At 42.5% G+C, this 15,215-nt stretch overlaps 1 protein-coding gene across 6 annotated transcripts in view; it reads right to left on the bottom strand.

The window, feature by feature from the left end:
• EFNA5 (ephrin A5) overlaps window positions 1-15,215 on the bottom strand; it is a 292,511-nt gene that overhangs the window by 38,867 nt on the left and 238,429 nt on the right. For all 6 annotated transcript variants that reach the window (XM_055565800.1, XM_055565799.1, XM_055565801.1 and 3 more), the window contains one exon: window positions 13,880-14,172. In XM_055565800.1, the coding sequence (XP_055421775.1) occupies window positions 13,880-14,172 (293 nt within the window). The remainder of the gene's footprint in view (window positions 1-13,879; window positions 14,173-15,215) is intronic.

The raw sequence follows: 15,215 nt of genomic DNA on the forward strand, positions 1-15,215 counted from the left end.
GGAGTCGGACGCTCAAGGCGGCCATCGCTGCGCCAGGACGGTGCGATTCTGGTCAAGTTATGTGACCTGTGGGTCTTTGGTTTCCTCATCTGTAAAATGAGGGTAACGCCAGCGCCTAACACATAGCGGAGATAAGATACGGATGAGACAACACATGTACACACGTGGGGTGGAGGAGCGCGCACTGCCTGCTGGCTGATACTAGATAACCAGCCTGCGTGATTTATTATTTCAGTGTGGTTATAGGATAAGGCCTGGGATTTTCCAGGCAAGAGTGCTGGAGTGGGTTGCCATTGCCTTCTCCGATATAATAAGGCCCACGTGAGTTTTCCCTTCAGAAGTAGGGGAAACGCACAGATTCTGAAAAGAAACATTGCCTGCTAGGTAAGTTCCAAATTCTTCAGACCAGACATAATGGCCCTCCATAATCTGGCTCAACTTATCCAGTTTTATTTTCCAAATATCTTCCATCCTAGTCAGCCCCATCTTGTCACTGATCCTAGAGTCTCTGCTGTCCTGATTTCCTTATCAGGAGCTGGAGGCAGGTCAGAGAGGAAATCCCATGGGCTGCGAGAAGCTTGTTCTCCGGAGGTCTGCAGACCGCCCCTCCTCCCCACCGGCTCTGACAACCACCGCTGAGAATCAGAGCCTGGGCACCTTCTGTGTAAAGTCTGGGGGCAGCCCATGCCTGCAGCAATTCCCGAACCTCCTGCTAAAGACTGCAAGTGCTCCAAGTCCTCCAGGTGGCCCTTCCTCTCGTAGAATCTCTACTCCTTTTTCTTTGAATTTGCAAAAATGTGTGATAACCAAGTCTGCGAAAGGCTCTGCTGCTGCTGCGTCGCTTCAGTCGTCTCTGACTCTGTGCGAACCCATAGACGGCAGCCCACCAGCCTCCCCCCATCCCTGGGATTCTCCAGGCAAGAACACTGGAGTGGGTTGCCATTTCCTTGTCCAATGCATGAAAGTGAAAAGTGAAAGGGAAGTCGCTCAGTTGTGTCCGACTCTTCGAAATCCCATGGACTGCAGCCCACCAGGCTCCTCCATCCATGGGATTTTCCAGGCAAGAGTACTGGGATGGGGTGCCATTGCCTTCTCCATGCATTTTAAATAACAACGATAGCAACAGCAGACACAACTCACAAAACGCAAACAGTCATTGCAGCCTCTGTGCTGCTTAAGGACACGGGAGGGCAACGGGCGGTCCCCACATGACCTGCTGACAAGCTGCCCTGTCGAGGCAGTGGCTCATGATGCCCTGCTATCATATCCACCAGCGCCGACGCTGCGCTATTGAATCTGTTAATCAAATTTCATTCTCTGAAAAAACGATTCAGGGTACCAAAGAGATGTAGAACTTTCAACAGTCTTGCGAATCATTCAGTGTCTTCATTCCAATGGAAGAAGGAAGACTGAGTGACATTTTATTATGTCGTCACTTTCAGTACCGCCCTACCTTGTTTTACAAACCCGTAAACCTCCTAGTATGTGACTCAGGGATCACATCCCTCACTGTGCATGACATTAGCCATTTTTAGAGCTGAGTCTGCCTTGAGTTCCAGGGTGCAGATGACACGTACGTGATGACTTGCCAAGGGTGCTTCAAACCTGCCTCTTTTTCGCTTCTTTGAAAGCATTTCTCAAGACGTGAGTGAGTAACGAGCTTAGACATGGAGTCAAACTGTATGGGTTTGAATCCTGACTTCACTGCTGACTACATGACCTCAGGCAAGTTACTTAATCACTCTCAGCCTCCATCTCCTCCTCTGTCAAATGGGGATAATAATAGTACCCACTTTATAGACGAGAATTCAATGAGTTAAGACGTGTATAGTGTTTGTACAGTGCCTGGCATATAGCAAACTTGCAATAAATGCTAAGGCACTATCACCATGATTATCCCAAGTGTTAGGGGAGCAGTCATCAGTCAATGTCCAAGTAAGTCTTTAGCAAAAGGCTGCTTTTTTATGCCCATACCCACCCCCCATGCAGGTGGGTCACTAAAGTTGGATAGTATCTCAGCCCTGAGACCTGAATTCCATCTGGCCTGTCAAATCAGCACTTCACATGTATCTTCCTCTTGACACAATCTTCTCTTTCTTTAATGAAAAAAAAAAAAATCTCTAAACTTTATTTAAATCATTACAATATTCATTACGTGATCTCGAAATTGACTAAACTAAACTACTCCCGGTGTATACAGCAAGACCTTTAAGCAATCTATTTAAAGTTAAAAAAAAAAAATCACCTAGTGATACACTCCTTGTTTAGATTTGTTCCTTAAATATAAGTCTAAGTAGATGAGCCGTGTCTGACTCTTGTGACCCCATGGACTGTAGCCCGCTAGGCTCCTCTGTTCATGGGATTCTCCAGGCAAGAACACTGGAGTGGGTTGCCATTTCCTTCTCCAGGGGGTCTTCTCAACCTGAAGATCAAACCCGGGTCTCCTGTATTGCAGGCTGATTCTTTACCAACAGAGCTACAAGGGAAGCCCTTAAATAAGGCCTACTATGAAGCAAGACGGTCTGAATTGAAGATTGAGGACTCACTGAAACAGATCAGCAAGACATACAGGGAAACATCATCAACTTGGATCTTAGAGCCTGTGATCATGTATTTAGGGAGAAAACTGACTGAAAAAAAAAAATGTGTTAAAAAGTGTGGGAAAAAAAAGAGTTTCCCTTAGAAAGCAAATATTGGAGATACTGGAATCTGGGCAGATTTAAACTAAAAACATTATATATATTCTTTCTTAATGACTCAGAAATACTGTTTTTAAAGATCTGGGTGTAAAAGGGAGTGTAACTATAAACTAAAACTTACCTAACCTTAATGAAGATAAAAACTAGTTGGAAATATCACACGTCTCTGAAAATAGTACAATGAAAAGATACTGAAATTCCAATTCCTAACAATAATAGACTGGCTGGCTATTCTCCAATTCATGACATTTTACTTTTGGGGCTCCAAATGAATTAATATTTTGTAAAGCTTTACATTTTAAAACTAAAACTGGATACAGCCCATATACTAAAGTTCTGTTCCTAAGGCGGACTTTCTACCACCTGCCTAAAAATATCTGATGGAAAAGAAGCCTGTTGCCAAAGTCCACATATCTCCCCCATTAAACAGAGGTAAGCCATATCCTCAGAAACCATATTTCAAGCCCACAGGATACTCATGAACTAAAATAATGAATGATAATGCCTCGTTCTCTGCATTAATATTAAAGAAAAGAGAAAATAGAAAACTTTATAGCCACCACCAGCTCTCTGGACCATAAATCTCAAGTTTTGAGAATTGCTTCCCAAAAGGGTAGAGAGCAGGGGATGAGTTGTGAGAGAGCTTTGGAGCCTAGAGATATTTTTCAGCAAGCCAGCAAAGCACTGACACAAATTCCTACATATCTCTGGCTGTGAAAAGTCTCATTTGTGGTGATTTATATTTCCTCATAAAGAACTCTGTAGATAATATAAGCCTGCTGTGAGGCTGTCTGACAACTTTCAAACCAAGAGTTACACGACCATTCTGTTAAAATAGAGCACGAACAGATGAGTGGGAAAATCTGTAGAAATAGTATTTCTTCTAACGGAAGGCCAGAATGCTGTTCTTCCAGCACGCCCCATGTTGAGAGTCACCTTTCACTCTGTGTGCATGCCTCATGGAGAATATTTTGGTCTACAGGAGGAAATGCTTTTTTTTTTTTGCCTGAAGATTGACTATGCGTTTGGTGTGTGCATGCTTGTGTAATTTACAACAAATGACACTTAGACACCAGCACACTGGAGTTCAGCTGCCTTAATAAGTTACTAAGGGAAACACAGAGAATAGCATGCTGACAACCCAAAGTCAATGGGGTATAAACACTGTTATTCCAAGTGTCACTGGCGTGTTATTTCCATTTCTCCCGGCGTCTGCTCTGTGTAACGCTGCACATACACACGATGCAGCAGCTCATTAGACTGTTTTCAGTTAACTCGGAAACCAAATTAGTACATTACATGTTTATAAGGCCGAGAATTAGCGCTTCCCTGTGAAATTACACAATTAATCAGGTGCGTTATTTCTCGGAGAGGCGGCCACTTCTGACATTTAGGGATTACAAAGAATAATCCTTTCATCCACTTCCACATCAGCATTTAGTCTCAGTGGGGTAAAAGGAAGCAAAAGGTGACATAATTCCTTCCTCCCCTTTAGGAGGTTAAAACGCGACGTGTTCCCCCCTCCCCCCTCCCCGCTCCATCTCGTAATGTAGCATTTCAAGCTCTTAAAAGAAGCACAAATTATTTTGTTTTTGAGCTTCTTATCTGAGTGTCGCAGTCTTTGAAAAATTCAAGCAATGAGAAGAATTCTTATGAGTCTCCTGCTTCTTATGGCTGATCCCGTGAATTGCCATCAAGCCCCAGTTATTCAAGAGCTTTTAAGGCTCCCTCTGCGAACTTTAAGAACGGTCCCAAAGTCAAAATCTATTAAGCAGTGATGTCTGCCCCAGTTTCCTTTTTCACCAACCCAGCACCAATTTCTCTGATTCTCTTTAACAGGATCTCATCCTTCAGTCATTTAATAGGGCATACGTTTCTTTTTAAAATTCTCCCCACTTAATCAAATGACACTGCCAAGAATTTTAAAAATAATAAAGTGCTGTTAAATATCCTTTGTTGCTATTAATTGCCTCCTGCACCCTGGGTTTCACTCAGACCAGGTGAAACAAGCCAGGGGAAGGCTCCATGCTCCAGCCATCCATGAGCGGACACCCAGCATTCTTGCTTGTTCAGAAGGTTAACCTGGCAACAAACATCATTTTCATAAGAGAAACTTATAATTAAATCAGAAGAATATCCGGAAGTCCCTAAATATCCTGTTTTAGGTTCTTTATTTAACCTTCATTTAAGAGCCCTTGAAAGCCATTCAAGCTTTCCTAAAAGATGGCTAGGGACAACTTGAAACAGATACAATTCTCTAAACTCATTCCTTAAATAAAAAGGTGCATTTTTGCAGGTTCACTGAAGACCTCTGGAAGTATAAAAGGGAATATAATGACTATCTTCAGACAGAAGTCTGATATAATCCCAGACAAACTTCTAGTGTCTAAGTGGGGGAAAACGGTTTCATTTGTACATTAAAAATTTTTTAAAACCTAAGAAAAAACCCTAAACTCTAGCAACTAAGATATACTCTGTATCTATATCTGAGCGATTACTATTTGATGTCTGTGCCATATTCATTATCTTCCACTTTAGAAAATCTTAAAATTTGTCAATTCCCTAACACTACCCTTAACTTCCTTCCCTGTAAAAATAAATATGCCTCATGAACGCCATTATTCGAGCCACAACATTAAAAAAAATTCAGAAGATGAATTAGTATGTGCCCATAGTCCTGGAAATTTCTGTCATAAGCCCCTTGAATCTCAGCTGAAGTATGTGCTAGAACCTTTAATGCTAAAAGAAAACCAGTAATCAAAAACACTTTTCAATAATAAAAGCAAAAGTGCACACAGATACACATTGACACTGAAGCAAGTGCTGAGCTGTTCATTTTAAGAAAGGACATTGTCCTTACAGGTCACCCCCCATGCAAGAGCAAAAGACTACAAAAGACGGGAAAAGATTACTTCCTGCTCTGATGAATGTGCCATTCTGACACTCTTCTGTTTCAATAAGAACAACTCGAAAAAAAGGCAGATTCGTGCGAACTGTCAAGACCTGAATAATTCTTAATGTAGATTACTAAAGTAAGCTGCTGAAAAACCAGACCTCTAAAGAGGGATGAAGACTTCCTTAGGCATATATAATCCTGGTGGAGTATTCCTTCACAGTATACTGCATGGACTTAAAATGTGAATTTTTACAAGGTGCTTGTGAGGTTTTCTTTTATTAAACTAAAATGTCAAACAGGGCTGTTCAGCTTGCTGTAACTTTCCAAAGGGTGCAAAATTTGTTGGACATTGATTAAAGTCATCCTTTTGGTAGTCGACTGGTCTTTAAAAAATTTGTTTTAATCGAACCTTGGAAGTAAGATTGACTCTGATAATAAACTATTATTATATACCCATTTTACAGATGAGGAAAGTGAGGCGTGGTGAGGTTAAGTTACCCAAAGTTACATAGCAATTAAGAATATAGAAGAGGGATTTGAGCCCAAGGGTACATTCACTAGAGTCTATGCTATTTCTTTTTTTTAAGCCATGATCCACCCTCTCCTTTGATGTAATATATCCCCCCCTCCTTTGATATAATCCCCAGCATATGAACAAAACAACTTACTAAGAAAGTAGAGAACTGCTGCAGTGGGTGTACAAAACCTAATGCTTCTAATTTATCTCCTTTTCTCAAACAATAGCATCTAAGAGAAAATTGAATTGCTTTTTTGTTCTATTTGGTTTACTGCTGCAGTATTTATTCATTAAACAATAATCAACACTTTTATGTGCTGCTTTCTACTATTTTTGACTTAAAATATACCGGTTTAAATCAATATTATGGTTCAACAGATTTTCCACATTATGGAGCGCTTGCCTGATTTTAGAAACACTCGTGGAAGAAATGGCACTCTGAGTTCCAAACAGCTCACCTGTAAATAAGCTTTTGGAACATTTCCAGTTGGGAAGTGAAGCACTTTCTCTATGCTAGTATTCTCTGGATTGACTGAGTATTGCTACACCTCGTAAAGGACAGTCTGTAACTATCTTGTACAGTCAAATGATTTCTGAAACTTATCTTGATCATCTCAAGATATCTCTTCAGAATTTAGGTTTCTTTTTTTTTTTTTTGGTCAGATTAAAAAAACTGTATAGTACATATTAAAATTACTTCACAGCTTAAGACTATAAACTTTTAATTAAAGAACATAAAGCAGAGAACTAGCAGTTAACCACATGCATTCAAGTATGGATTTAAGAATGATGCTCATAATAACATAAATGGCCCTCATGATTTTCTTTCTAATTAAATATATAGAGAAGGCAATGGCACCCCACTCCAGTACTCTTGCCTGGAAAATCCCATGGATGGAGGAGCCTGGAGGGCTGCAGTCCATGGGATCGCAAAGAGTCGGACGACTGAGCGACTTCACTTTTACTTTTCACTTTCATGCATTGGAGAAGGAAATGGCAACCCACTCCAGTGTTCTTGCCTGGAGAATCCCAGGGACGGGGGAGCCTGGTGGGCTGCCGTCTATGAGGCTGCACAGAGTTGGACACGACTGACCTGACTTAGCAGTATATATATGTATACCAAAAAGACCTGAGCAGACAGCTTCAGCTCCATGAAAGTTCTTTTCACTGATGAGATTTTCCAGCTCCATACTTCTATCACCATATCAGTTATAAAGGAGTAAAACTGAAGCATCACGTGTATTCAAGTTTACTTGCCAATAAGCTTAGGAAGAGTGTTGCCTAATAATGCTTCAGAAACTTCTGGTTTCCATCTGAGTGCTTTGACTATGCACTGTCTTTCCTGCACGTATCTTCTTTTGAAGGAGATCAGCTATACGTTAGATATGGCAAATGCTAGAATTCTCTGCCTTTTTAGTATCATTTTTAAAAAGTGGTATCTATTTTCCTTATTGTAGGTCTCTCACTGACTTCCCTCGTAGCTCAGTTGGTAAAGAATCTGCCTGCGATACAAGAGGCCCAGGTTTGATTCCTGGGCTGGGAAGATCCCCTGGAGGAGGAAATGGCAACCCACTCCAGTATGCTTGCCTGGAGAATCCCATGGACAGAGGAGGCTGGTGGGCTACAGTCCATGGGGTCACAACAGTCAGACACGACTGAGCGACTGAACCACCAGGTCTCTCATTAAAAATCACTCACCTCCTGAATCAAGTGTGCAATCATGACTCAGTCTGGATGCTGAACGTTGAGTGGATTTAAGAAGTATTTCTTTGAAAGTACAACTTTTCTGGCTTCTGAAGTTATTGTATTAAAAAGGTCAACCACTTGGGAAGATACAGTTGAAATATCATTGGAGAGCTGAAAATGTAGAAATGTGTTTAAAATGTATCTTGTACTTCCCAATTTGGGGTTCCAGTAGAATTTATAAAGGAAGATTCTCTAAACACTAGTGATAATCATTTCTAATCCTTTAAAAATACAAAATAAAGTATATTTTTCTCTTTGGACTTTAAGCATATTAAGACCTAGGGCTCTCTCTTCACTTCCTTTTAGTTGTTTATTCACTTAATTTCTTCTCAGATCAGCTACTTCTCATTAGTATGAACTTTTTTCCAGTTATGTCACTTTTCTGTGCCTCAGTTTCTTCACGGGTAAAATGGCAAATAAGAACAGGACAGCACAGTGCTGTTCTGAGACCTTTGCAGCATCTGCAACCCTGCCTGGAACGTGAAGTGCTGTGTGAACACCAGTGAGCCTTGTCTACTGATCGCCTACTACATACCAAACAATACGATAGACGACATACAGCAGAAACGGCCATGAACAAACGGCCATAAACATGCGCTGTGATAAGTGCTTGAGGGAAGATAAAGCAGAGCGAGTGGAGAGAGTGATACAGACATTATCTTCATACAGAGAAGTCAGAGTAGCCTCTCGGACACCTCTTTTGACCCAACCTAAAGCAAGTGAGGGGCTTCCCTGTGGCTCAGAGCTTAAGAATCCACCTGCCAGCGCAGGAGACACAGGTTCAATCCCTGGGTCGGGAAGATCCCCTGGAGAAGGAAATGGCAAGCCTCTCCAGTATTCTTGCCTGGAGAATCCCATGGACAGAGGAGGCTGGTGGGCTACAGTCCATAGGTCACAAAGAGTTGGACACGACTGAGCGACTGAGCAACAACAACAACAAAGTCAGTGACAGCAAGGGAGGTGGCTGCCTGGGCGGACGAGAGCCTCCAACAGGAGGGGATAGAGGCCCATGCTCCTGAGGTCAGGGCACTGGACAGGGAAGCGGAACCGGGGACAGGGCGGCCGGAACACAGACAACAGGCAGAGCCGGCAGCAGGAGAAGTCCAGACGGTGCGGAGAGGACTCACCTCGGAGGACCTGCGTGCCAGGTGTGGACTTGGAGTTTTGTCTTGGTCAGACAGGAAGTCCCTGGAGCACTTTAACAGTGCAGTGATGTGGCACGTGTGTATGTGTGTGTGTGTATAATAGTGCAGTGATGTGGAGTGTGTGTGTGTGTGTGTGGTGTAAACAGACAGGAGCCTGCCACACTAGTCTACACCACACACCACGAGGCTCGGGTCGGGTGGCTGAGGTGGAACTAGTTCAGTAATTCTAGTATGTGGTTCCACTCCTCCTTTCCCTAAAAAATACCCCTTTCACTAGCATTTACTGAACACCTACTGAGTAAGGCTTTGCACTAGGCCATTTTACCAATGTTAAGTCCACCCTAGTGCACACACCCTATGATATATTAATGCTCCAAGGAAGTTTTCATTAAGCCTCCTGGTGAAAGTGAAAGAGGAGAGTGAAAAACCTGGCTTAAAACTCAACATTCAGAAAACTAAGATCATGGCATCAGGTCCCATCACTTCATGGCAAATAGATGGGGAAACAGTGGAAACAGTGGCTGACTTTATTTTGGGGGGCTCCAAAATCATTTCAGATGCTGACCGCAGCCATGAAATTAAAAGACGCTTGCTCCTTGAAGAAAAGTTATGACCAACCTAGACAGCATATTAAAAACAAAGACATTACTTTGCCAACAAATATGCGTCTACTCAAAGCTATGGTTTTTCCAATGGTCATGCATGGATGTGAGAGTTGGACTATAAAGAAAGCTGAGAGCTAAAGAATTGATGCTTTTGAACTGTGGTGTTGGAGACTCTTGAGAGTCCCTTGGACTGCAATAAGATCCAACCAGTCCATCCTAAAGGAGATCAGTCCTGGGTGTTCATGGGAAGAACTGATGCTGAAGGTGAAAATCCAATAATTTGGCCACCTGATGCGAAGGACTGACTCATTGGAAAAGACCCTGATGCTGGGAAAGATTGAAGGTGGGAGGAGAAGGGGATGACAGAGGATGAGATGGTTGGATGGCATCACTGACTCAATGGACATGAGTTTGAGTGAACTCCGGGAGTTGGTGATGGACAGGGAGGCCTGGCGTGCTGTGGTCCATGGGGTCACAAAGAGTCAGACACGACTGAGCGGTTGAACTGAACTGAAGGAAGTTTAAATCATGTATCACAGCTTCATTATTTTACAGATGTGGAATTAAAAATCTAGAGAGATTAGATGATTTGCCCAAGATTATATACCTAGTTAGGTCAAGACAAGGATTCAGTACTCAGTTTTCCTCACTTTATCAAAGAGGACACTCAAAATCAGCAGTTCTGTTGACTTATGAAAATAACCGACAGTGCTCTTATTTATTCCCCTGTGCCTGGTCTGATTTAAAAATAGCCACACAAAACTTCTTTCAAACATGTCCTCATGCTTAATGCTTATGAGAATCATTTCTAAAGGAAGTGTTTTTGAAGTTTCTAAAATAACTCTTTGCCTTAGAAAGTCTATATAAAAGACTATTGGCATCATCTATTGATGGGCAGTTCTGCAAATCTATAGATAAACTGATAGACAAAACACTGACCTTCTCTATTCTGGTGTGTCAAACTCTTAACAAAATCCCTCCTGTAGATTAAAAACAGTAATTGTCCAATTGAGAAGACAGGCTTTGTTTACCTGACCAGTTATCGGTGATTCCAACAACTTAGTCGAGACTGCCCGTTCGCATGGAAAGGAAGCTGTGGTGCAGTCGTTCTTAGGACAAATAAAGGATCTAGACCCGTGAAGGGTATTTTTATTTTTAACGTAAACAGGAAACTCCGTGAGATATTTCCAACTACAGTGTTTTCTTAAATTTGTATAACTTAGAGAAATTAAGAAGGAAATAAAGCAGAACTTGATAAGAACACTCAGATTTGTGTCCTGAATCGAAGTCGTGCAGTGGATTTCCTGTTATGAAATATTCCTCTCCCCCTGCCCCTGCCCCAGTCCAAACCTGACCTGAATCTCGGGCTTCTGCAGTTACCACTGAGCTTGAACCTTCCTCCAGCAGCCTTCAGCAGGACTGCCAAAACACTGTATAGCTTGCATTTTTCTTTTGGAAAACTTGGAAGGGATTTTAAGGCCTTGAGGAGCTGAAATATGCCCCCGGCCTAGTAAGGACATTTTATAAAGATGACAAGTGGGCAGTCAGACTGGCTCCTGAGATCAGCAGTTAGAGCCCCTTGTAAGGTAATAAGTGTGAAAAGAGCCGTTTCCCAATCATCGTGTTCATTCCACGCATATTAGGAGACAGGAAAATTCAACCAAGGGCCAATCCTCCCCTAAGAATCCTTTAGTTTAATTATGACCACACTATATGAAACATTTGCAAGACATCCACTCTCAGCAGTGAAAGGAAGAGAGAAAACCCTTTCCTACTAAAAAGACAGGGAAGGAAGCACTTCTGGTTCTAAAACCTGGTTGAAAATTCAATTTAACCAACGACCAGGCCACTGCACCTCTTGTAAATGAACATCTTTTTGCTGCTAATTTTGTGCTATTTTACCTTTCATTTTAAAAAAAAGTAATTCAGGTTAAACTCAGCCGAACAGCAAAGAAGCTCTTGATATTTTGAAGCATTTTGAACAATTACTTTGACAGGAGCCCTTGACAGTTAAATGACTCTGTTAAATGAATGTTATAGAAGACACATAATGATTTTTAGTGAAATATTGAATTTAACCACAAATGAGGAAAAACCAGTCATAAGCACCATGAGTGTATTTGAATAATAACATCTTGCTTATGAACCTCAGTGGATTCTGTAATTTCTAATAATCATGCAATCAACCATTTAGCTGTTGAGTATGTTTCCCATCTTAGCGTTCTCTATTCATTTTTGCTTTTTGCTTTTGTTGGCTAATCTAAGAAACCGTATGAAAATTTTGAACCCGGCAATAGCTCCCTTTTGCATCAGCATGATATTTTAGAGTTGGGCGATTAATGAGTTGCTGTCCCACAACTGAAGTCTTCCTTTTTCCTCTTTCTCATCTGCTGAATGAGATTCTTTCACAAAGTAAAAAAATCAGCAAGAGGCAAGAGCCCGCGGCCTGAGAACGTGCAGCTTCACTGTGCGCTGGCCTGTCCTCCATCTGTGGTACTCAATATTCCTTTTCTTATTTTATGGGTTGAATGTGAGATAACGATCAAGACTTTTACATGTTTTCTCATGACTAACGACTGAAGTATGTACTGAAATAATAAAACTGGTACTGTTCAATTTCCTCTTTAAATTCAACTCCAATATAAGTGAGAGTGCCCTTGTGATAGGGAAATCCGGCTTATTAGAAAACTCTGTTTTCTGGAGAAGAAGAGGAGCTAGAAATCCTTATAGGCTTAAAAAGTGTGGGTGAGGCGCTGGTTGCGGGGGAGGACACTGGGGTTGAAGCAGTGAGTCAGAAAACCAGGAACCTTTTGTTCTTTATCTCATCTGCAGTGACAAGCAGCTCAGCACGCAGGGAGGCCCTGCCTGGCTCAGCACTTCCTGATCATTCCAAGCAGGTGAGGCCCCGCCTCCCCTGGTTCCCACGGCTCCCGGCACTCATCAGCCTTCAGCACTTGTCCATTTCCACTTTCACTGCCGGCTTACAAGTCTGTTCCCCAAGAGACAGTGGCTCTTTGAGGAAAGAGTGTCTTTTCATTTTGCACACCACCCCCCACCACCAAATTTCTGAGCCATGATAAAGCTGGTCAGCACACGTCGTTTAGACCAAAGTACCCTAAACATTTATTATCTTCAGCCGACAGAACACTTGGGGAAGCCCAGATACCTTAAATATCTGATCCACCTGCAATGTGGGAGACCTGGGTTCAATCCCTGGGTTGGGAAGATCTCCTGGAGAAGGGAATAGCTACCCACTCCGGTATTCCAGCCTGAAGAATGCCATGGACTGTACAGTCCATGGGGTCCCAAAGTGTTGGACATGACTGAGCGACTTGCACTAAATATCTGATACTAGTTAAAGGCGAGTCCAGGCACACAGCAAGATGCCTGACTGAGGTATTCCTACAACCCTGCTAACTCAAGTATGGTCCATGGACCAAAGCAGTAGCACCGGAAGCTTTCCAAACACCACATCACAGGTCCCACCAAAGACCCCCTGAATCAGAATCTGCCTGACAGCAAGACTCCGAGGTGACCTGGGCACAGTGAGGCTTGAGAAGCGTTAATATGACCAGTGTGTAGCCTGGAGACGCAACAGTGTGTGCGACGGCGGACAATACAGGCCATGGCCACGTGATTAATACAGAGGTCTGCGGGGAAAGTTTTAGAGTCTCTTAACGCTCACAGCTCACTTATACCAGCTCCCTGGGAACCCTTTCTAGATACTCCTTCACGCTCTTTCCTATTTAAAGGCACAGCTGCTCTTAATAATTGTCTTTTCTCCTTGGTGCAAAGAGAGTATTTATCGTCAGCATGCCAACATGTGCAGGGGCTTTGGCTTCCTCCCTGAACATGTGGATGATTGAGAGGATATTGGTGACACCTGAATAAGAAATCCGATGACTTCAAGCTATGTAAATTTAATTATTTCTTTTCATTTTTCTTTCAGGAATCTCTTTTTCTTTTCCTGAGCTTTGGGGAAGTCCCAGCACTTTTCATTTAAAAGAAACACAGGTCAGCAGTGGTTCACTGAACAGGCTGACATGCAGTTTCATACAGGGAGAGGCGCTGTGTCTTTAATCGAATTTGTGCTCCCAATTTCCAGCTAATGTATCAAGGGATCCTGGTGTATGCATTTACAAGGAGACATCCGTAAGGCAGAGTCCAGCTCTCTGCAATTCTCTGAAACATGGCTTAAAAAAAAAAAAAAAATTAGTCTGGCTTCTTGCAGCTGCCGCCTAACACACACACAAAAATCACTGTGTACTCACAGATGTAGAAGTATTCCCGGCCTGGTCTGAATTCGAATCCTAGAGAAAAGGGTGTGAAGAGCTGGAACTTTTCAGAGAACTTGAGCGGTCCATTTGGAGAGTGAGGCCGGTTACACTCCCACCTCTTGAACCCTTTGGACGTGTGGTCGCACGCACTGTAGCCGTCAAAGTTCACCATGTAGAGGACGTAGCGCTCCGTCTTGTCTTCCGGGACAGAGTCCTCGTAGTGAGGACAGAAGACGTCCAGGTAGTCGTTGATGCAGACGTCGATGTGGTAGTCACCCCTCTGGAACCTGTGGGAAGAAGAAGGCGATGCGGTTATTCAGGGAGGAAAGGCTTCCTGCTTGGAATTGGCGGTTGAAGGCTCCACTCATGCTCAGGCTAAAAAGATTTATTACAGCAAGTGTTTATTTGGGGCCGTATGATTTGAGGAAGAATTAATGCTTTTTAACTGTGGTGGTGGAGAAGACGCTTGAGAGTCCCTTGGACTGCAAGGAGATCCAACCAGTCCATCCTAAAGGAAATCAATCCTGAATGTTCATTGGAAGGACTGATGCTGAAGCTGGTCACCTGATGGGAAGAACTGACTCACTGGAAAAGACCCTGATGCTGGGAAAGATTGAAGGCAGGAGGAGAAGGGGATGACAGAGGATGAGATGGTTGGATGGCATCACCGACTCAATGGACATGAGTTTGGGTAAACTCCGGGAGTTGGTGATGGACAGAGAGGCCTGGCGTGCTGCAGTCCATGGGGTCACAAAGAGTCAGACACAACTGAGTGACTGAACTGAACTGAACTGATGATTTGAGGCATAGTTTGACATGTTGCTGTTCCAAATCTTAAGTAACAGCAAGCCATTCTTCAGAGGAATTGTACTGTATTTATTCCAAATACCTTGCCAATGGAGCACCTCACTTTCACTTTAAGTATTAAAGGTACTGATGGACTGTTTTTCTTTCTTTGTTAAAATCACATATATATTGAAGAAAACTTTTCATATTTCTAAAGCAGTGTTTCATTTAATAAATGTTTTTGAATAATTTAAAGAATAAATGGTATTTGTTATAATTGAGAGCCTTCTTCATTTCCTATGCAAAATGTGGAAAATGAGAGGGATAAAATTGAGAGAATTAGAATCATAAGTTTAAAAGTTGAAAATTAAATTCCTAGAACACTTCCACTTCAGAGGCAAATTAAACCCAAAGGCATAATGATGAAGCAATGAGCCACTGAACTAGACCCAGAATGGAGACTCTGGATCCAAGTCAGGTGTCTCTCTTGGAAAATCTGCTTTGTCACAAACTTGTTTTAGCCACTCTCTGTTTTGATGTCCTG

This window comes from Bubalus kerabau, chromosome 1 (assembly GCF_029407905.1).
Source record: "Bubalus kerabau isolate K-KA32 ecotype Philippines breed swamp buffalo chromosome 1, PCC_UOA_SB_1v2, whole genome shotgun sequence".
In the NCBI taxonomy this organism is placed as follows: domain Eukaryota; kingdom Metazoa; phylum Chordata; class Mammalia; order Artiodactyla; family Bovidae; genus Bubalus; species Bubalus kerabau.